General features: G+C 45.8%; 1 protein-coding gene across 1 annotated transcript in view; it reads left to right on the top strand.

Annotated features, from left to right (window-relative positions):
* EIF3G (eukaryotic translation initiation factor 3 subunit G) overlaps positions 1–22,357 on the top strand; it is a 39,634-nt gene that overhangs the window by 5,783 nt on the left and 11,494 nt on the right. Inside the window, exons 2-7 of the mRNA XM_082254906.1 lie at positions 6,687–6,796; positions 6,891–6,979; positions 8,280–8,339; positions 10,940–11,044; positions 16,711–16,903; positions 16,994–17,101. Of these exons, the coding sequence (XP_082111032.1) occupies positions 6,687–6,796; positions 6,891–6,979; positions 8,280–8,339; positions 10,940–11,044; positions 16,711–16,903; positions 16,994–17,101 (665 nt within the window). The remainder of the gene's footprint in view (positions 1–6,686; positions 6,797–6,890; positions 6,980–8,279; positions 8,340–10,939; positions 11,045–16,710; positions 16,904–16,993; positions 17,102–22,357) is intronic.

The following is a 22,357-nucleotide window of genomic DNA, read 5'->3' as shown; positions in this document are numbered from 1 at the left end:
GTTGCTTCTATCAAGCAAACTCTGCGTTTGGAGGAGGACGCATGTCCTCCAGCTGCCTTGGCGGCTTATGGGACGCAGAAAAGGCGCAAATCATCGCAGATGTTTCCATGCACTGATGATTTTCAGCGCGCTGTGAAAGAACGATGGCGTAATATACGCAAACCTTTTGCTGTACCAAGTAGGTTTAAGCTGCGCTATCCTTTTACGCCCGCTACTGATGGGCGTTGGTGTGTCCCCCATCCGGTGGACCATGCGCTAGCAGTTTTGAACAAGTCCACTGCGATTCCTGCTGAAGACACCCCGGTGTTCCGGGATGCCACGGACAAGAGGATGGAGTCCCTTGCCCGTCGTTCCTGTTCTATTATGGGTTCTATGTTGAAAGCTTTATTTGCTTCACTTATGGCGGCCCAGGCGGTCGCGAGCTGGACGCAGGTGCTTAGGCGTGTCCTGGTGGCTGATTCTGCCCCCCAGGCGACTTTGGATATGGTGGATCAAATCCACCAGGGTGTCATGTATTTGTGTGCTGCGGACCTGGATATGGTTCCGTTGGCTGCACGTGTACACAGTGTGGCGGTGTTATCTCGCCGCCCGGTTTGGTTGAAGTGTTGGTCTGTGGATCAATCTTCACGTAAGACCTTGGCCAGTCTGCCTTTTGATGGTTCTCGCCTTTTTGGCGAATCCCTGGATGCCCTAATTAAAGGGGTTTCGGGGGGTAAGAGCACGCTCTTACCTCAATCCCACGAGACTAAGACGGCTCCTGGAAAAAAGAATGCCTTCTTTCGGCCCCCTCAGGGGTCCTTTCGTGCCTTTCGGTCACACTTTGGGGCAGCCGTCCATGGGTCAAGGCTCCCGCCAGAAGCCGTGGGCAGGTAAGCAAAAGTCCGGCCAATCCGGTTCTGCGGCCCACAACAGTGCGGCCTGAAGGGGCGCCCTCACCCAATTCACAGGAAATCGTTCGATCTGGCTACTAGATCGAGTTTCTCTCTCGGCCGGAGAGCAGATTTTTTCCCTCAAGTCTTCTGTTATCCCCGGAGCGTTTGCGGGACCTGCATCTAGCGGTGCAGGACCTGAGGGCTCAGGGAGTGGTGGTCCCGGTGCCTCATCGGGACAGATTTCGAGGGTTCTATTCCAATCTGCTCACCGTGCCCAGGAAGGAGGGCAAGGTGCGTCCGATTCTGGACTTGAAGGCGCTGAACCGCTTTGTGCGGGTGCGCAAGTTCCGCATGGAATCCCTGCGGTCGGTGGTGGCTGCCCTGGTTCCGGGGGAGTTCATGGCTTCCATCGACTTGAAGGATGCGTATCTTCACATCCCGATTTTCGAGGGTCACCAGAGGTGCCTTCGATTCGCCATAGCGGAAGATCATTACCAATTTGTGGCGTTGCCTTTTGGTCTCGCCTCGGCTCCGAGGGTGTTCACCAAAGTGCTGGCACCGGTTCTGGCTTTGTTGAGGGCCCAGGGCATTTCGGTTCTGGGGTATCTGGACGATATTCTGGTTCGGTCTGCGACCAGCCAGAGTCTGGAGAAGGATCTGTCCATCACGTTGCAGACTCTGCAGGAGTTTGGTTGGACGATCAACTTTCCAAAGTCGACATTGTGCCCATAGGTTCGGATTTCTTACCTGGGTATGATTCTGGACTCTGTCCAGGCGAAGGTCTTCCTGCCGGAAGAAAAACTCGCAGCTCTTCAGGAGGCAGTCAGGTCCCTCAGGGACGTTCCATCTCCGTCCATTCGGACGTGCATGCGGTGTCTGGGATTGATGGTCTCGGCTTTCGAGGCGATTCCCTTCGCCCAGTTTCACACACGGGATCTCCAAGCGGAGATATTGTCCAAGTGGGACGGGCGTCCGCAGTCTCTGGATCTCCAGATGTCATTGAGTTCTCAGACCAGAAGGGATCTTCTGTGGTGGCTTCAATCCCCCTCAGTATCGGGGGGCAAGTCTTTTCGTCCCCTTTCATGGTCGGTGATCACCACGGACGCCAGCCTGTCTGGCTGGGGTGGTGTTCTGGGCGTTCTGTCCGCCCAGGGTGTTTGGTCGACGGAGGAATCCTCCCTTCCGATCAACGTTCTGGAACTGCGAGCGATACTCCTCTGTCTTCGTCGTTGGACGGACAATCTTCACGGCTACCCGGTTCGGGTGCAGACGGACAATGCCACGGCGGTGGCTTACATCAATCACCAAGGGGGCACCAGGAGTGCCCGGGCGGCTCGTGAAGTGGCCGCGATTCTGTCTTGGGCCGAGACGCATGTCCCGGCAATATCGGCAGTTCACATTCCGGGGGTGGAAATTTGGCAGGCGGTTTATCTGAGCCGCCGGACCCTGGACCAGGGGGAATGGTCCCTTCACCAGGCTGTCTTCCAGATGTTGTGCGCGAGGTGGGGTCTTCCGGAGGTAGACCTGCTCGCGTCTCGTCTGAACAACACAGTACCACGGTTCATGGCAAGGACGCGCGATCCTCGGGCAGACGCGTCGGACGCGTTGGTTGCCCCGTGGCTTCAGTACCAACTGATGTATGCGTTCCCACCGATTCAATTGCTGTCCGGGTTCCTTCGCGGAACCGACCACGGTGATTCTTGTGGCACCGGACTGGCCTCGCCGGTCCTGGTACGCAGACCTCGTAAATCTGGCAATCGACGCCCCGTGGCGTCTGCCTCTTCGAGAAGATCTTCTGTCGCAAGGACCGATCTTCCATCCTGCTTTACAGTCGCTGGCTTTGACGGCCTGGCTGTTGGAACCGAGGTCCTGAAGAACAGGGGTCTTTCCCCTGAGGTCATTCACACCTTAATAAATGCGAGGAAGTCTTCCTCGGGGAAGGTTTATTACCGTACTTGGAAGGCGTATTTTGCCTGGTGCGAATCCAGGGGTTTCTCTCCTGACACTTATTCGGTGTCTAGGGTGTTGCCCTTCCTTCAGACGGGTGTTGACCAGCGTCTGGCGCTGGCCACGATCAAGGGTCAGGTGTCTGCTTTGGCCGTTCTTTTTCAACGGCCTGTGGCATCTGATTCTTTGGTTAGCACTTTTGTGCAGGGGGTACGTCATCTGATCCCTCCTAGGAGGGACCCTCTTCCCCCTTGGGACTTGCATCTAGTTCTATCAGTATTGCAGCGTGCTCCTTTTGAAAGGATCAGGGAGATCTCGCTGTCTTTGTTATCCAAGAAGGTCGCCTTTTTGGTGGCTATCACCTCGGCTCGTCGAGTGTCGGGGCTGGCAGCCTTGTCCTGCAAGTCTCTGTATCTGGTTGTGCATTTGGACAAGGTGGTCTTGCGACCTAACCCTTCTTTTCTTCCAAAAAGGGTTTCGGACTTTCATCTCAATGTGGACATTGTCCTACCTTCGCTTTGCGCGAAGCCGAAGCATCCGACGGAGGTGTTGCTTCACTCCTTGGATGTTGTCCGGGCGATTAGAGTCTATCTCAAATCGACTGAGTCTTTTCGCAAGTCGGATGCCTTGTTTGCCCTTCCGGAAGGTCCTCGGAAGGGCATGGCGGCGTCGGCTTCTACAATCGCCAAATGGATCAGGCAGACCATTGATCAGGCCTATGCTTTGAAGGGGAAAGTTCCCCCTGTACCTGTGAAGGCGCACTCTACCAGATCTCTGAGTACGTCTTGGGCCTGTCGTCATGGGGCCTCTGTGGCCCAGGTGTGTAAGGCGGCGTCTTGGTCGACCGTACACACTTTCACGATATTCTACAGAGTAGATGTTCAGGCATCGGCTGATGCTTCCTTTGGCCGCAAGGTTCTTAGTGCGGCAGTTCCCTAGAGCCCTTGTTACGGGTTCTTTGGCTTTTTGGGATATTTGTTTTTTCCCTGGGTTTTCTTGCTCCTGTTGAGCGAGTGTTTTGTTCTTATGCCCAACTGGTTTCCTTCCTTTGGTAAGGTTCCTTTCTCTGATGGGGAGACGGCGTTGCCTTGGGCGCGGCTGCGTTCTTCCCACCCCTCATGTTTACACTGCTTTGGGACATCCCCATTGGTGATGAATATGAAGTGGGCGGCGACTGTCGGAGGACGTAAGAGAAAACGGAATTTTTGTAAAATCTTACCTGTAAAATTCCTTTCTCTGAGTCCTCCGACAGTCGCCGCCCCCGCCCCTCTTTTGGGGTTTTGATGTACTCTCTACTGCTATTCCACTGAAACTGAGTTGGATACAGGAAGTGGAGGGTTATGTACTGAGGGGACCACCCCCTGGGGGTGGGATATGTTAAAAGTCTTTGTACTAACATATTCTATTGCCTAGCTACTCCTACGGAATAAAGGACATAACCCCATTGGTGATGAATATGAAGTGGGCGGCGACTGTCGGAGGACTCAGAGAAAGGAATTTTACAGGTAAGATTTTACAAAAATTCCGTTTTTTTTATTGGATATGATTTATAGCAGAAATTTAAAAATGTATATATTTTTTTCATAATTGTCGGTCTTTTCTTGTTTATAGTGCCAAAAATAAAAGAAACGCAGAGTAGATCAAATATGAAAAGAAAGCTCTGTTTGTGGGATAAAGAGGAGAAACATTTTATTTGGGTACAGTGTTGCATGACCGTGCAACTGTCAGTTAAAGTAATGCAGTGCTGTATCACAAAAAAATGTGTTTATGGAGAGATCTGAGTTTTATAAGACCATACATCTCTCCTCTACAATATTAGATTAGATATTATATTATTATATTATATTATATTATTATATTATTAGATATTATAATATTAGTATTAGATTTAAAAAAAAAAAAATTGATCTAGAGCTTTAAAGAAAAAATGGCATTGTTTACATCGGACCGAAAACAGAAATGACATCATGACGCCGCTTTGGTCCTCCTAGACCAGGGATCCTAAAACTATGGCCCTCCAGCTGTTGCGGAACTACACATCCCATGAGGCATTGTAAAACTCTGACATTCACAGACATGACTAGGCATGATGGGAATTGTAGTTCCTGAACAGCTGGAAGGCCATAGTTTGAAGACCCCTTTTCTAGACCATAGAGTTTAGCTGAGGCCATCTTTCCTCAGCTAATCGCTGTGGTCAGGCGTCGCCACCACCTGATCAGTTCCCGAGGCCGCCGCTTCTAAAAGTGATCCAGCGGCTAATCACTTTTAGTGGTTAAAGAATTGCCGGCTAAAAAAAAAAAAAAAAAAATGACGGGATTATGGCATATTGCTGCAGCCATAACCCCGGTATTCCACTTGAAATCGAGGATGTCTTTTGCCTATGGCCCAATAAGGAAAAGGTTAAAGTGACAGTCAGCATTCAGATCTGTGTTTACCATCCCCATACCTAAACTGAAATGTTCTTTAACCACTTCACCCAAATGGACGTACCTGTACGTCCTTGGGTCTCAGTGGTTATTCTGGAATGATGCCTGCACCTATGGGCATCATCCCGCTATCATTCTTTTCAGCCGGCGATTCTGAATAAGGCAGAAGTGATCTGAGTGGCTAATTAGCCCCTCAATCACTTCTGCGGACGGCGGAAAGGTGTCTCACCCCCCATCCCGCAGCCTCCTCTCCCGGGCTCTACCACATGATAGCGGTGCCCAGGAGCGATTTGGCCTGTGGCAATGGCTGCCCTGTACAGAGAGAGAGGAACTGACGTTGTTGCCCTCTCTCTGTAACCCTGGAAACCTGGAGCGACAAGTAGTTTGTCACTTCCGGTTCTGTCTCTTTGTTTACCTGGCCACATTCAGCCAGAGAAGCAGCCAATCGGACCGATCTCGGTCTGATCAGCTGCATGGGGGAGGTCATGGGAGAGATTTAGGGTCTAATAGAGGACCTGTCGCGGCCCATGCTGTCACAAGGGATGTTGTTCATCCCTTGTGATAGCAATAAAGTTAGTGCAAAAAAAAAAAAAAATTTAATAAAATTATATAAAAAATGTAAAGCGCCACCGTGCAAATGGGAATGCATACGTTACTCATATGCATTTGTAAACGGTGCTCACACCACACGTGAGGTATTATCGCTAATGTCAGAGCTAGAGCAATAATTCTAGCACCAGACCTCCTGTGCAACTCTAAACTTGTAACCTGTAAAGGTGTTCAAAGCATCGCCTATAGAGAATTTTAAGCACTATAGTTTGCCGCCATACCACGGGCAGACGCAATTTTAAAGCGTGACATGTTTAGGGGTTGTAAGTTTCTAGTAAAAAAAAAAAAAAGTAGATTTTTACATGTAGGTGTGAAGTGGCCTGGGAAACAAGGGGTTAAAGTATGAATTCACCCTTTCACAAAAAAAAAATAAAAAATGAAAAGGTGAGCTTCCACCCTCATCATTAACGTTTCCCCACCCCAGATCCTTTCCACTTAATTAGTTTCAGCCTGCTCTGGTCAGTTCTCTTCATTGGTTGAAATGGATCTACATATCGAGGATCCTCGCCCTCAGCATGGCAGCAATATAAAGAGAATTTCTGCAGAGAGGCAGTAAACACTAAAACAGACTGCCACCGTAATTTGGAGGTGTGGATTGTGTTGGTTTCTGGATAGGAAAATATAACAGGACTAGTGTAATTGTCTAAATGTAAATTGTAATGCATGAGCTGGAGGTTGAGATCAGGCTTGTACACTGTAAGCTAGTGAGTGGGGCTATGAGGCAGTAACGTGGGATAACACAAGGGAACAGTCCTCAGTTTCGTGTCCTCAGTGCAGTCGTGTTTACTTCACTTTTGTTCTTATTGAGTAATTTTTGCCTTCTACATTTCAGTTCGAAGCCCAGCTGGGCTGATCAGGTGGAAGAAGAGGGAGAAGATGTGGAACCCATAATTCCAGCAATAACTCCAGCTGTTGTTGTTGTAAAGGAGCCCATCCACGACTGTGAGCATGATTTTTTATGTACAAACTTATCACTCAGATGCAGGCTGTTGTCTCTGAGACACACTGTTTATCCCCCCCTTTTTTTTATCTGTAGATGTCCTGGACACCCCGCGAGAGGTTATAAATGGAAATATAAAGACCATCACAGAGTACAAGCTGGATGAAAATGACAAGAAAATTAAGGTGAGTGCTCTGTAGCACTTGTGGGAAAGGTTCCGTTGTCTTGGGTTGAGAAGAACCATGTAATAGGAAATAGACTGAAGCACAGCTCAAAATATATGGTTCCTTTACCACCTATTTCCCGTAGTTATATCCTTCACAGTGTGAAGTATGAAATCCCATACATGGTTTCAGAGAATGCACAGTGTGGTGGTAAGTCTGCACTATTAGGCTCTGTAGTCGGCTCTGCTCCCTTGAGGATGAAGGTGTGTGCGCCATCTGTGTAGGCACTGCACTAGTGTTTCAAATAGAACCCTGTGCCACCTTGTTCTTCATTCCTGCTGCCCAATTTTGCTCAATAATAAAGCTATACAAATTTTGAAAGCCCTGTTTAACCTTCTTCATTGCACTGAGCAATGTAGGAGCTATGGGTCTCCCACAGTCATGTTGGAACAGGAAGGGACCATCCCTAAACTGTTCCCACAAAGTTGGGAGCATGAAATTAACCAAAATGTTTTGGTATGCTGATGAAGAGTTCCTTTCACTGGAACGAAGGGGCCAAGCCCAACACCTGAAAAACAACCTCCCACCATAATCCCCCTTCAGTGCACAAAGCAAGGTCCATAAAGACTTTGATGAGTGAGTTTGGGGTGGAGGAACTTGACTGGCCTGCATAGACTGATTTCAACCCGATAGAACACCTGGAATGAATTAGAGCGGGGATTGCGAGCCAGGCCTTCTCGTCCAACATCTGTGCCTGACCTCACAAATGTGTTTCTGGAAGAATGGTCAAACATTCCCATAGACACACTCCTAAACCTTGTGGACAGCCTTCCCAGAAGAGTTGAAGCTGTTATAGCTGCAAAGGGTGGGCCAACTCAATATTGAACTCCATGTACTAACTGGGATGCCATTAAAGTTAATGTGTGTGTAAAGGCAGGTGTCCCAATACTTTTGGTAATCTAGCGTATCTTGGTATTACAGGATATGAAGCTACCCCTGAACTGTAAGACAAATCAGCTTCCACTTCCACATGACAACTTTGATGAATGAGCACATATTTGCTGTTATAATAAATCAGGTTTCCAATTCAATCCAAGGAATTTCCATCTTGCTTCCAAACAGGAAGACCCATATCTCCTACATTGCACGGTACACCGAAGTAGGCTAAACGGCGCTCTCTAAATTTGTATATCTTTATTATTGTACCATGGTGGCAGATCTGAGCATTGTGTGACACCACAGCTGAATTTGTAGCACCTGCTAAAAGTGATGGGACCATATTAGATCCTACTGAATCTTTACCTTTGCTTGTTTTTTGCAGATTGTGCGAACCTTCAAGATTGAAACTCTCAAAGCTTCAAAAGTAGTGGCTAGAAGAAAGGTGAGATTATTTCAGTGATGCACTGCAGTGAGATCTTTTATGTATTGTAGAAACAAGATTATTTTACATATTTTGGTTGAAAAAAGGTACAAGTCCATCTAGTTCAACCAATAAAAGGGAACAAAAAAATATACAATCCTATATACACATTCTTATACCCACAGTTGATCCAGAGAAAGGCGATAAACCCCAGCAAAGCATGATCCAATTGGATGCAGTAGGGGAAAAACTTCCTTCCTGATCCCCCAAGAGGCAATCGCCTATTCCCTGGATCAACTTTACCTATAAATGTTAGTATCCAGTTATATTATGCCTGCAGAGCATGACACCCATGATCAGTAGATCAGGGGTGCAGAGTTCGGCTCCTGCAGACAAGCCCTACAGCTTTTAGCCTGTACCTCCACATGGGCTGTCAATTTGAAAGCTGCAGGGCTAGTGAATAAACTGCAAGGGAGCTCATCAGTGCCAGTTCATTGAGACCTACTGCAGTGGAAGATGGGACTTGTAGTACATTCATTCACAGCACAGCCGCCATGTTTTTGAAAAGTGGATACAAGTGCGGAGAGCAGATCCCCCATCCGCTGTCACAGGAGCGATCAGGGGGGGTTTGTGCTTGAGCTTGTTACACCTTTAATACGGATGTAACATGCTCCAAAAGTTGAACTTCGCCTTTAAGTTCCATGTCTTTGCTTAATTAGGTCTATTATGTCCATCACTGAAGAGTAAAGAGACTATCTTTTTAAGTCGGTTATTGTTTTATAATACTGCTTAGAGGAACAAATTGCCAACAAAAAATCCTAGTAAAATAAGTGTACATGGCAGAGGTACCGAGTTAGTTCTTCTTTTTGACCCCAAATCTCTCCATAAAGAGGACCTGTCATCCCTTATTTCTATTTCAAGGGATGTTTACATACCTTGTAATAGGGATAAAAGTGATCAAAAAAAAAAATGAAAGCGCCCTCATCCCTCTGTGCTCGGGCACAGAAGTGAATGCATACGTAAGTCACGCACGCATATGTAAATGATGTTCGCACCAAATGTGAGGTATCACCGCGAACTATGGAGAGAGAGCAATAATTCTAGTGCTAGACCTCCTCTGTAACTCTAAACAAGTAACTTGTAAAAAAGTTTTAAAGCGTCACCATTAGAGATTTTTAAGTACGTAGTTTGTCACCATTCCACGAGCGTGCACAATTTTAAAGCGTGACATGTTAGGTATTTATTTACACTGCGTAACATCATCTTTCATGTTTTACAAAAAATGGGGTATATATTGTGTTTGTTTTTTTTTTTTATTTTTATTTTTCATTAAAGTGCATTTTTTCCTAAACAAAATTGTGTTTGAAAAACCACTGCGCAAATGCATAAAAAATTGTAACAATCACTATTTCATTCTCTAGGGTCTCTGCTAAAAAAAATATCTATAAGGTTTGGGGATTATAATTAATTTTCTAACAAAAAAAATACTGATTTAAACTTGTAAACAAAAAGTGTCAGAAAAGGCCTGGTCATCAAGTGGTTAATTTGTTGCCTGGATTTTTGGTTAATGCTCTTACTTTTTGAGTCACTGGCCTAAATGAATTTCTGTGGTAAGTCAGATGTCATCTACTTTTTCCAGATCCGTGACCCAAAGCACTAAAGTAAGTGGGTCAGTATGACAGCCAGACTCCTAGCATTTTCAGAAGGAGATGTCAAAATCATAACTTCTGTATTGCTGTCATATCCGGTTTCTATTAAATATGCCCCTAACCATCCAATATGAAATATACTTTTAGCCACAATCTAATGCCATTTATGTTCCCAGCCTGTATTTTTTGTCTTTCAGCCATACTTGGTGTCATACTTTTATGGCTGTCAGGCTCCGTTCACATATGCTATGGCTGCAGTTCACAGCTTTGGGGTCCAGTGCGTCCCTGTTTCCCGATTCAGGTCCAAATTGGGTCGGAATTTTTTGCCTGAATTGGCACCTGAATCTGACCGGAAGACGCATAGGAGCCTTTTTTTTATAAATGTTAACCGCGGCCACCCCAGGGCTGTGTGAACCGGCTTCATTGAGAGCCGGTCACACTCTCCAGTCATGCGACCCAATTCCATGTGTGAACCCGGTCTTACCTTGTTCATGCAGGGTAGTATGACCGTGTCTGCCTTCACCCTATTCACCATTGCAGCCAGTGACAACACGCTTCCGGTTATGCAAGAGTATGTGACCTCAGCACAGTGTTCTGGTCTAGCAGCCAATTTGCAATACCTGAGCACTACCACATTACCAAGGAAGAGTTCATCACTCCTGCTGGTCACTGATTCCAGAGATTTTAGTACATTGTGATGGATGGAGGAGCGGCAAGGTAGGGTCGATAAGTAGTGTAATACTCTGTTGGGGCCTCTTTTTAGAGACTCTGTCACTATGTCCTCCAAGCCAACATTCATTTACAAGCATATGTTGAAATAAAAGTATCATTAAAGTGCAGCTATCTGATTGTAAATTAGTTATTGGTTAACAAAGAGAAATGTTGGAAACAAAAGTGTAAATTCTGTATAGTTTTACAGGGGGACGTCCTGTGAAATGATGTAAATGTGTGTCTGCTTTTTTTTTTGTTTAGAACTGGAAAAAGTTTGGAAATTCTGAATTTGACCCACCTGGACCAAATGTGGCCACCACAACAGTCAGCGACGATGTACTGATGACATTTATCACAAGCAAGGAGGTAAGCTGCTCATGCTGCAAAACTGATTGCTTGGGTACACTGACTTGAAACATGCATGGGCATTTTCAAGTGTCTGCCCCAAGTGTTAGTACTGACACGTTTCTTCAAATCCGAATGGGTAAAAATAATAGCAGCACAACAATTCCAGTTCTAGTGTAAAAATGTTATTGATCCTGGTTAGGCTTGGTTTACACTGGTGCAACATGCATTTTTACTTTGAGAGCACGTCGCATCACAAGTCACACCCCATTCAGTGCAATTGAACCGCTCCGACTTAGAAAAAGGTTCCTGCGCTACTTTTTGTCCGGCTTCGGCGTAACTTGCATTGTCACATCACAAGACGCACCCCATTAAGTGCAATTGAACCGCTCCGACTTAGAAAAAGGTTCCTGCACTACTTTTGGTCCGACTTTGTCACAGCTTGCATTGACTTCTGTTAAATAAGTCATATGCAAGTCGTGCAGAGATTTCGGCTTCAAAGTCGCAGCAGTGTGAACCAGGCCTAAAGCTCCGACTGGGATGACCTCCTCTAAGTGGGATGTGAGGACCACCTCCGGCAGTTTGCCATCAGAGGGTATTACAGACTCTCGCAGTGCACTCAGAGGAGAGGCTGCAGAGTTAAAAACAGGCATTCATAATTCATACACTTTAACATTTCAAAATGCAGTTAAATCAAGAAAAAGATTTGGCTTAGTGTTAAGGCCCTATCTATTATAGCAACCTTCTATCCAAGGCTATGAGCCCATAAGTATCAGCAACCGATTAAAATAGGGAATTAAACAAAATGAAAATGATTGTAAAGTAAAATTAAGGAACTACAGGTCCCGCTTAGCTCAAATAAACGGAGAGGTGGGGGTACATTATTTCCAGGGATTAGACCTGGTGTGTCACATCCCAGAACCTCACTCCTGAGGGAGTATAAAGATTGGGGAAGTTTTATTGTTCCCCATTAGCATCCTTACATAAAATATTTAAAGCATAAAAAAAAAAAAAAAACAATAAAAGGAAAGGGGGTAGAAAAGGAGAGGGAAAGAAAGGGAAAAAGTCAGGGTTGGTCCCTTTGGCTCAGGCCCCCATCCACAAGGTGGTCCAGCATCTAGGGGGCTTGGAGGTACACAATCCATGGGTTCCACACCTTTTTAAACTTAGCTTGTTTGCCTTGACAGATACTGGTGTGTTTTTCATTAACCATATTCCAGCAAAAATTTGTGTTTCACCAATGTGACATTGATCATGGGGGATTTCCATGCTCGGGCTATTGTTATTTTAGCTGCTAGAAAAATAAAAAATATGAGGGTTCGAAGATGTCTGGGGTTCTCCTCCGACAAGTCAGTGAACATCGCTGTTTTTGCGCCTCTGGATATATTCTGATCCGTCACCGAGTAGACAAGACTGAATATCCTGGTCCAGAAACGTTGGACATTCTTATTTTTTTTATTTTATCATACAGCAATGTTAAAGAGGATCTTCACACTAGAAAGAAAAAAAAAATACATGCATACACATACAAATACTATAGTTGCTGATCGTTAATAAAGGACACTTGCCTGACCATGCCGTCCCACCTGGGCCGGTTGTTCACTGGCCTTCGGTTCCCTGGCGCTGGGATGTTTACTATGGGAGGCCGGCTGTGGCTCCTTGTAGCTTCACAGCTGGCTTCCCACTGCCGCGCTGCGCTTTGTGCATGGGACCTGTGACATGTCCCAGAAGGTTGTGGGAAAGGGAGCCTAGGCGATCTAAGTGGAAGTGGGACTGGTAGCTAAAGTATCTAACGAAAGTAAGTACACCCCTCCACATTTTTCTAAATATTTTATTAAATCTTTTCATGTGACAACACTGAAGAAATGACACTTTGTTACAATGTAAAGTAGTAAGTTGACAGCTTGTATAACAGTGTAAATTTGCTGTCCCCTTAAAATAACTCAACACACAGCCATTAATGTCTAAACCGCTAGCAACAAAAGTGAGTACACCCCTAAGTGAAAATGTCCACATTGGGCACAATTAGCCATTCTCCCTCCCCGGTGTCATGTGACTCGTTATTGTTACAAGGTCTCAGCAGTGAATGGGGAGCAGGTGTGTTAAATTCGGTGTTATCGCTCTCACTCTCTCATACTGGTCACTGGAAGTTCAACATGGCACCTCATGGCAAAGAACTCTGAGGATCGGAAAAAAAAGAATTGTTGCTCTACATAAAGATGGCCTAGGCTATAAGAAAATTGCCAAGTCCCTGAAACTGAGCTGCAGCACAATGGCCAAGACCATACAGCGGTTTAACAGGACAGGTTCCACTCAGAACAGGCCTAGCCATGTTTGACTAAAGAAGTTGAGTGCACGTGCTCAGCGTCATACCCAGAGGTTGTCTTTGGGAAATAGATGTATGAGTGCTGCCAGCAATGCTGCAGAGGTTGAAGGGGTGGGGAGGGGGGGTCAGCCTGTCAGTGCTCAGACCATACGCCGCACACTGCATCAAATTGGTCTGAATGTCTGTTGTCCCAGAAGGAAGCCTCTTCTAAAGATGATGTACAAGAAAACAGTTTGCTGAAGACAAGCAGACTAAGGACATGGTTTATTGGAACCGTGTCCTGTGGTCTGTTGAGACCAAGATAAACTTATTTAGTTCAGATGGTGTCAAGCGTGTGTGGCAGCCACCAGGTGAGGAGTACAAAGACAAGTGTGTCTTGCCTACAGTCAAGCATGGTGGTGGGAGTGTCATGGTCTGGGGCTGCATGAGTGCTGCTGGCACTGGGGAGCTACAGTTCATTGAGGGAACCATGAATGCCAACATGTACTGTGACATACTGAAGCAGAGCATGATCCCCTCACTTCAGAAACTGGGCTGCAGGGCAGGATTCCAACATAACGACCCCAAACGCACCTTCAAGACCAAGACAACCACAGGCTAATTAGGCCCAATTTGTACATTTTCACTTGGGGGTGTACTCACTTTTGTTGCCAGTGGTTTAGACATTAATGGCTGTGTGTTATTTTGAGGGGACAGAAAATTTACACTGTTATACAAGTTGTACACTCACTACTTTACATTGTAGAAAAGTGTCATATTTTCAGTGTTGTCACATGAAAAGATATAATAAACTGTTTTCAAAAATGTGAGGGGTGTACTCACTTTTGTGAAATACTGTATCAAAACTAGTTCCTTGCTCCCCCCCCCCCCCCAAAAAAAAATAAATAAAAATGTGCTGAATGTGGTAGAGGAGGGGGGGGGAGGACTTTAAGCAGAACTTCCTCTTTAGGATGAAGTTCCGCTTTAATCCCAGATGTCTTCTGTGAACTACAAAACTCCTCCATATGTAAGGGGAATAGGATGTGTTTGTAGTTTAAATAAGGAGAGCAGTGCATGGTGACAACGTCGCTCCTCCATAATATACAGTGCAGTGAGTGACAAGTATGTTACTGGCAGGATCAACCAGTTAAAATAAAGGGGGGAAAAGACTGAAAAGTGAACACTTAAGTGCTGGTTCACACTATAGCGTGTGCGGCGATCGCATGTAATATCGGAGCGCACTGCTCCTTCATTACATCGATCGGCTGTGCGGTGCGAATTCAGCCATACACTTTGGCTAAATTCGCACTGCACCCGCACAAAAGTCGCACATGAGGCATTTTTCCAGCCGCATCAGGATCGGATTGCACAGTGGTTCACACTTGTGCGATCCGATCCTGTGCGAACTGTCAGATCGCACTGCGATATGCGATCAAACTGGGGTTGTCGTTAACATTTAATTGACACCCCCAGCGTATCGCATATGGCAGTGTGAACTGCCAGGGGTGCGTTTGCGATGTGGGAACACGCTGCATATTCGCAGCCTTCCCGCATCGCACAAGTGTGACCCGGCACTAAAGCAGCCACTATAGGGATTAGTATACTGCAGTCTATTACATTTTTGTTTTTGGGTTTGATGGTTTCATCCTAAAGCATTTTCAGAGTGTTGGGTAAAAAAAATTGCAGCAACACATGCAGAGAAATACTTTGTTTTTATAACCCGGAACTAAATTGTCTCAGGCTGGGTTCACACTAATGGGATTGCAGACATCACATGTGATTCGCACCGCATTCCTGTGCACAGCTTATATGGCTAAAATTTCATCGCATTCAGGCCAAAATGGTGCAGGACCTTTTTTTTTTTCGTCCGCACTGGAATCGGATCACATGGGTCTGAAGAACACTCATGCAATCTGAATTCACAGTTCGCACTGCATTCTGCTAACTGATTTGGGGTTGTCATTCACTTTATATTGACACCTGCAGCGGTTTGCAAAGCCTCTGCAGAGCGGTCTCTAGCAAAATGGCTGCCAGGATTTACATCAAAAGTGACTGTGACTGGGCTCAGAGTCTCAGGAAGGTGGAAGGAGAGGCCTGGATGTACTGTAAGTATGCAGGTAAAAAGAGCAATGCACACATTGCAGGGAATGTGAGACTCCTGCCTCAGGAATAAGGGATACACCTCTTATAAGGAGCCACAGTGGAGGATATATATAGTGGGTGTCTGGTACAAGCCGCTGATCTTTTTTGCCCTGTTTCCTACACATGCAGTTATTGACCTTTCTATTATTTGAAGGTCAATAAAATCTGGTAAGTAAATTTGCCACCTTCCTCACAATGGTGATAAGTGCCTTCCTATTCCGTCTCACCGCAGTTGGCATGGGGACTTCTTTACCATCTTCAGCTGGTGGATTTTACAAGTAGTGCTTTTTGGACTTTCTTGAACTTTTATGTGGCGCTTGCACCCTTTGTGTATTGTAATTGTTTTATGGATGTATATAAAACCTGTTGGTGCTGGCAGCCAACCAATCTTTTTTCAGCCAAGCACAGATAATATTGGGTTATTTTATTTAGCTGTTCGCAGAGAGCAGTGTGAACTGCCTGCAAGTCTGCTGCGGTGTGGGAACCTGCACAGGAATCGGTGGTTCCCGCATCGCACCAGTGTGAACCCAGCATTCCCATTATCAACATTACCTGCTTTTAGTCCTTATGCTGCTAGTAATAAGTCAAGAAGGTATTTTATATATACCTTTTTTTTTTTATTTATTTGCGCCCTGGGTTTTGGCCTAGGCCAACACCCCAGGAATTTTCATAGGCTTTTTTTTAGGGGCTCAGGTAAGCACTCCCTCCTGTCTGCATATCTGAGCTAAGGGCAGATGGATTCCAGGAAGTAAATTCTTCATGAATCATCTGCCATTACTCAAGAACGCAGCTGCTAGAAATGCTAGGGGGGGTTCAAAGTGATTTCTTAACTAAAAGCATGTAGACATGGAGAGTTGTTTGCTTTGAATTTTAAATATTACAGTTTCAGTTTTTGGTTCTCAGATACAGTTTAAAAAGACTTGTCATTAAAAATCGGGACTTCCATTGCTGACAGCCCAAAAAAAAAAAAAAAAAAAAACTATTTGAATTTTTCAAATGGAGGGTTTAGAAATGGATGCCAACTTTTCTCAGATTACGTTTATTTTTTTATAAGGTAGAAGGTTAGTAGGTTGGGTTGTGTGAATGACACACATGCGGGGCTCAGGTTCCCTTTAATAATATTGCAGTTTAGGAGATTGGGTTGTGTAAATGACACACATGCAAGACACAGGTTTCCTTTAATGACATAGCAGGTTGAATTATGGGAATAACTCTTCTTGATGTTCTGCTTATTTTTCAGGATCTGAATAACCAGGAGGAGGAAGACCCCATGAACAAGCTGAAGGGTCAGAAGATCGTGTCTTGTAGAATCTGTAAGGGAGATCATTGGACCACCAGGTGTCCATACAAAGACACTTTGGGTCCAATGCAGAAGGAGCTGGCTGAGCAGCTGGGTCTGTCCACAGCAGACAAGGAGAAAGCTCCTGGGACCGGTGGTGAGTACTCTAAGTTATTAAAAGGCTGAAAGATATATTATGACCATCCATTAAATGTGCTGATTATAGAATATATCTCCTTCACAGAACCGGAACCAGCTCAGGCTCCTGTTAGCAAAACAGGAAAATACGTTCCTCCCAGTCTGAGAGATGGAGCGACCCGAAGAGGAGAGTCCATGCAACCTAACCGTAGAGGTAAGATGCCGGAAAATGCCGCTATTGGGATGGGCTTGAGATGTCAAGAAGGTACCTGGTACGGTATCAGTGAGTTTACCCATCCGTGGCCTAAAGTGGTAGTAAAGGTGTTTTTTTTTCTATTTATACCTACATGAAAGTCTATAAATAAGGCTTACCTATAGGTACAGTAAATATTTCCTAATCTTGTACTGTTTGGGAGATATTTACTTTAGCAGCACCAGTGATGTCACTGGCGCATGTGCACTGCGCTGTCAGTGGACAACGTGCTGTCCATAGAGCTATTACTCCCATGTGCATGCATCACGGCTCAGCCAGTCAAGTGGTTGCAGCCCGCGAACCTGGAAGAAAGACTGGGTGACGATGGAAGCCTTGTGAGCGGTGACAGCATGCCGCTGGAGGGCTTCGCTTTCAGGTTAGTCTTTCATAATGTGGTAGTATGTGGTGCAATTTGCAGGGAGCAGATTCTTTATTTTTTTTGGCGGTTTGCTACTGCTTTAAGCACACTGTTCTACTAAATTATAAAATAAGTTGGAAAAGAAGATCAAAGTTCAGCCAATTCAAATATTCTGCTGATGTGAAATTAAAAAAGTTCCAGTAAAGCAACTGCCATTTTATCTTCAGAAACCCGTCAATGGCAGTGAGATGATTCTCTAGATCACCCACTCTACTACTGAACTGGAAAACTGAACTTTAGGCAGACAACTAAATACACAGATGACCTCTATATAGGGAAAATATTTTAACTGCCAGGATCCAGAATCTTCCAGACTGCTTTTTTCCTTGAGTCCTGCGGGGCTACCAGTTCCTTTGTTTCTCAGCACATGGCTGTGTCCATTCTTTCCCCTCCCAATATTTCCTGTAGCAATATTTCTTGTCCTGAGCTTCATGAACCAGTCTGACTGGTTCATTAGCATATGAATATGGCAATATTGGCTTATAAAAACAATACATGGTCTTAAAATGTTCCATATTAATGCTACAGAAATTACTAAATTAGCCATAGCAACACACTGCCAAAGGATTTGTATTTCTGTCTATCCAGTCTTCAGATTTACACAGCTCTGCCAAGCAGCACAGCCAATTTTTCTTTGCTTAAGTTTAGGAACACTTGGAGCCCACTCATTCCAGTGCACAGCTGTAATGCACACTATTGTTGCATTCTATTATTCTGAATGGCACACTAGCGCAGTGCACCATAACAGAATGAATTTTGCACTATGATAGCCAAAATGTATGAAGGAGCAATTTTTGGTTCTTTGTCGTGCATAAGCCAGCCCATTCAAATGCACACAATGCATGTTAATGCATGATGTAACATTTGTGCAATAAGCGGATCATTGTGCTGTGAAATGGGCCTTACAGGTCTTGTCCGTTCCCTCAGCCTGGGACAGTAAAGTAAAGGAAGAAGCAGCAGACTGATGAGCTCCTCTCTGTTACTCTGCTCTCTTCAGCATGTTTCCTTTTGACACAGGAGAACTTCTCTCTTTTACAGTCTGAGCTTCGCTATACAGCGGATTAAAAACGGGTGATACCCAGTGAAATTCAGGTGCTTACACTGCTTGCAGTAATCAAATGACACAAATACGTTATTGAATTAATGTTAATTGATCAAGTTGTGAGTTTCTGATCTGTGGTCAGTGTGTTGGACTAGTATAACATCAGTTGAAATTCTTACATAACTTGCTTGGTTGTATTGGTGTCTGTATGCTCCAAAAAATTCTACCTGCCTGGCTGTCATACTGACCATTATGCTTCAAAACTTTGAGTTAACAAGCATGTTGACAAAGACTTGTTCTTTCTTGATCTACATACTTTTTTGGGTACAATCACTTTAAGTATACAAGTCAGAGGTCAGCAATCCAGCCAGTCAGTTAGCATTTTCTGAAGCAATTCTTCAGCTGTCCTATTTTTCTCTTGACCAGTTTCCTTGGTTTTGGTTAAAATCCTTTAAATTGTGTATGTAGCCACCCTCCCCTTAGCTGTTCTATGCTAAATAGTAGAGGTGCACCAAATGGAAATTTTAGTACTGAAAATGTCATTTCTCTGTCGCTCATTGACAGACGTAGTCTTCTTGATTCACAAGAACTGGGTTATGTTGTCTCCGCAGGAGCAGGACTAGGCAGAAAGAAAAAACGTTCTGGCTCCACCTTAGGGGCAGTCCCTGAGGGTATATCCTCCCTCTCTCTGCTACAAGGCATCAGTTTTTTTCTGTCTAGTCAGGAGTAAGGACCTAAGTTCCTTGCTGGGATCTTTTTGGTCCTGGCAAGATTTTTTCTTTAGAAAAAATATTTTTTAGGTAGTTTTCACCAGTGTTTTTTTCCTGTGAGATCTTCAAGCAAATACGCCGGACTGGGCGAAACTAGTGGTCACCCCAGCCGGCCTACGAGCGCGCGCAGACCATTGCATTGCGCTTGGTCGGCCGCGACACATTCAAGTAAGTATGCGGGGCCGGGCGACGGGCTGGATGTTGAGATCCAGTGGTCACCCCGGTTTCTGCCTACGAGCGCGCGCAGACCAGAGCTCCGCGCTGGGTCGGCCGCGACGGAGTCCCATTGGAGGGACTGACCTTGCGAGTTAAAAGTCTCGCTTGGACGCCAGGAACCAGAGAGTCGAGGCGTCCGGAGTGGTCCACAACCCCCCACCCCGGTGGAGAGGGTATTGTGAAGAGAGGGTGCCTGTCGGTTCGGTATGGTGAGTAAACGTTCCCTTTTTTCCTCGTTATGAGGCAGTATGAATTATGGGCCCCTCCATACATGGTCAGTATATATCTGACACTAAAAAAGTCCCCCTTGTAAATACAGTAGTGTTTGGTGGGAAGTGGACTTGGTTTGAGAGCTAACACTCTACCCAGCAGACTGTAGTATTACAGCAGACATAGGAGGTATAATCCTACCTTAATTGTAGTGGCCTCCTGCAGATCGATAAACCGCCATTTAGCAGATATGCAGGTGGATGTGCTGGGAAAAACGATTTCGGCGGTCCGCCGCCATTTTGCCGTAGACCGGGTGCATGTATGTCCTCAGGTCACGCCAGCCGCCATGTTTTTGGAGTCTATTGTCTCCTGTATGGGGGCGGCCATGTTTGATGAGCCCAGCTACCTCGTGGAGAGCTGGGAACGCCGAAAGGCGTACACAGGGGGCGGAGCCACGTCCTTCTACCCGGGAAAACGAACACAGCTCTTTCCAGTCTGTAAAAGACAGACGCTGACTGCAGTTGGTTGGAAACTTCTCTGCATCGGGTGGTGAGCCTTGGGGGTCCCTCTCTCTCTCTGTGGGGATCGAGAAGCAGGTACTCTGAGGGGCGCTATTGCGCTAGGGGGAGACACATAAATATTTTTTTGATTTAAAAAAAAAAAAGTATTTTTGTTTTTACTGGCAGAGGTGTCCTGAATTAACATGGACCCTGCCACTCATGTATCTCCACCGGATCCCCTCGAGGTGTCTGCAGGATCCTCCAGCACCACACTGACGGTTGAATCATTGTCAGCTATTATGGAAACTTTTGTGTCCCGGGTGGAAGTGGCTTGTCAGGGACAGGGCGCAAGAAAGCGACCCCCGCCTAACCCCTTATTATCTGAAACTTCGGATTCAGACTCTGAGCCTATTTCTGCAGTTGCAGGTACTTCATCTGGGATTGGTGTCTCGGGTACTGTCTCTTCAGACAGTGAGGAGGATGTTTCGGCATCAGCCATAGCCCGAGAGGAAGCGTTGGTAAACGCACTCATTGTATCTGTTCAAGAAACCTTAAGATTACAGGGTATTCCGTCGGAAATAGCTGAAACTGAAATCCCTTTTGGGACTAAAAAACGCATGAAAGTGGCGAAGGTTTTTCCATTGCCCAAATGTTTTGGCAATCCAATCAAGGAAGAATGGAGTCTGCCAAAACGCACCTCTGCTATTTCTAAACGCATTAACAGGCGTTATCCGTTTGAGGAAACCCTCATTAAGAAATGGACAGAACCACCTGTGGTGGATTCACCAATTGCTAGATTCAATAAAGCCACGGTTATTCCTTTAGAAGACGCTCCGTCTTTTAAAGATCCAGTGGATCGCAAGATAGAAGCTATGTCTCGCACCATGTTTTCCTTGATTGGATCAGCTTTCAGACCAATAATTGCTATTGGTCTGGTTTCGCAGACTGTAACTGAATGGACCAAGTGGTTACGCCGGGACTTAGAAGAGGTCCCTCAGGCGGTATCAGATTTGTTGGAACAAATGATACAGGGGTTACAGTTTGTGTGTGATGCGGCGTTAGACGCCACTCCATTATTGGCGCGAGCATCAGTTTCAGCAGTGGTTCTCAGGCGTACACTGTGGCTAAAAGGTTGGTTAGCCGACCAAGGTTTCAAAAAAGCATTGGCTAATATCCCCTTTTTAGGAGAGCGTCTATTTGGAGCCAACTTAGATGAGATCATTAAGGATCTCACGGGTGGAAAGAGCACCTTTTTACCGCAAAATGTTAAGGGTAAAGGAACTCGTCAAAGACGAGGGCCTTCTTTCTCTGCTCACAAAGTTTTTTCGTCCCGCGGGTGAAAAAATTAAGTCCTCCAAAGCTCCTTCAGGAGGCTTCAGGGGACGTTGGTCGGGCAAGCAAAAGCCCGCCCCCTCCAGACCTGAAGATAAATCGTCCAAAGCCTGAAGGTGCGCCCCCACCCATAATTGGGGTGGGGGGACGTCTTCGCCGGTTCCCGGATCCATGGCTTTCCAGAATCCCGGACAAGTGGGTTTGCGAAGTCATAAGGTCAGGGTACAAGATCGAGTTTCGATCTCTCCCACCGGCGCGATTCTTCCCTTCCAACATCCGACTATCTCCGGATCGTTTAGAAGATCTGCGGAGAGCAGTCACGGATTTACTACAACAAGGAGTGGTAGTCCACGTTCCTTGGACAGAACGTTTTCAAGGGTTTTATTCAAACCTATTTACAATACCCAGGAAAGAGGGCAAAGTGCGTCCAATTCTGGACTTAAGGGCACTCAATTCCTTTCTCAACATAAGGAAATTCAAGATGGAATCCATTCGCACAGTAGCAGCCTTCCTGCATCCAGGGGATGTCCTAGCGTCCATAGACATCAAGGACGCCTATCTTCACATTCCCATTTTCGCAGGACATCAGCGGTTTCTACGCTTTTCCGTAGAAGAGAACCACTATCAGTTTGTGGCGTTACCTTTCGGTCTCGCCACGGCTCCTCGGGTCTTCACGAAGGTGTTGGCCCCAATGTTGGCACTACTGCGCCAAAGAGCTTCATGCAGAGT

The sequence above is a fragment of the Pelophylax lessonae genome, assembly GCF_965119305.1.
Source record: "Pelophylax lessonae genome assembly, chromosome: 4".
In the NCBI taxonomy this organism is placed as follows: domain Eukaryota; kingdom Metazoa; phylum Chordata; class Amphibia; order Anura; family Ranidae; genus Pelophylax; species Pelophylax lessonae.
The sequence above is the reverse complement of the archived record's forward strand: the minus strand, read 5'-3'. Positions and strand labels throughout refer to the sequence as shown.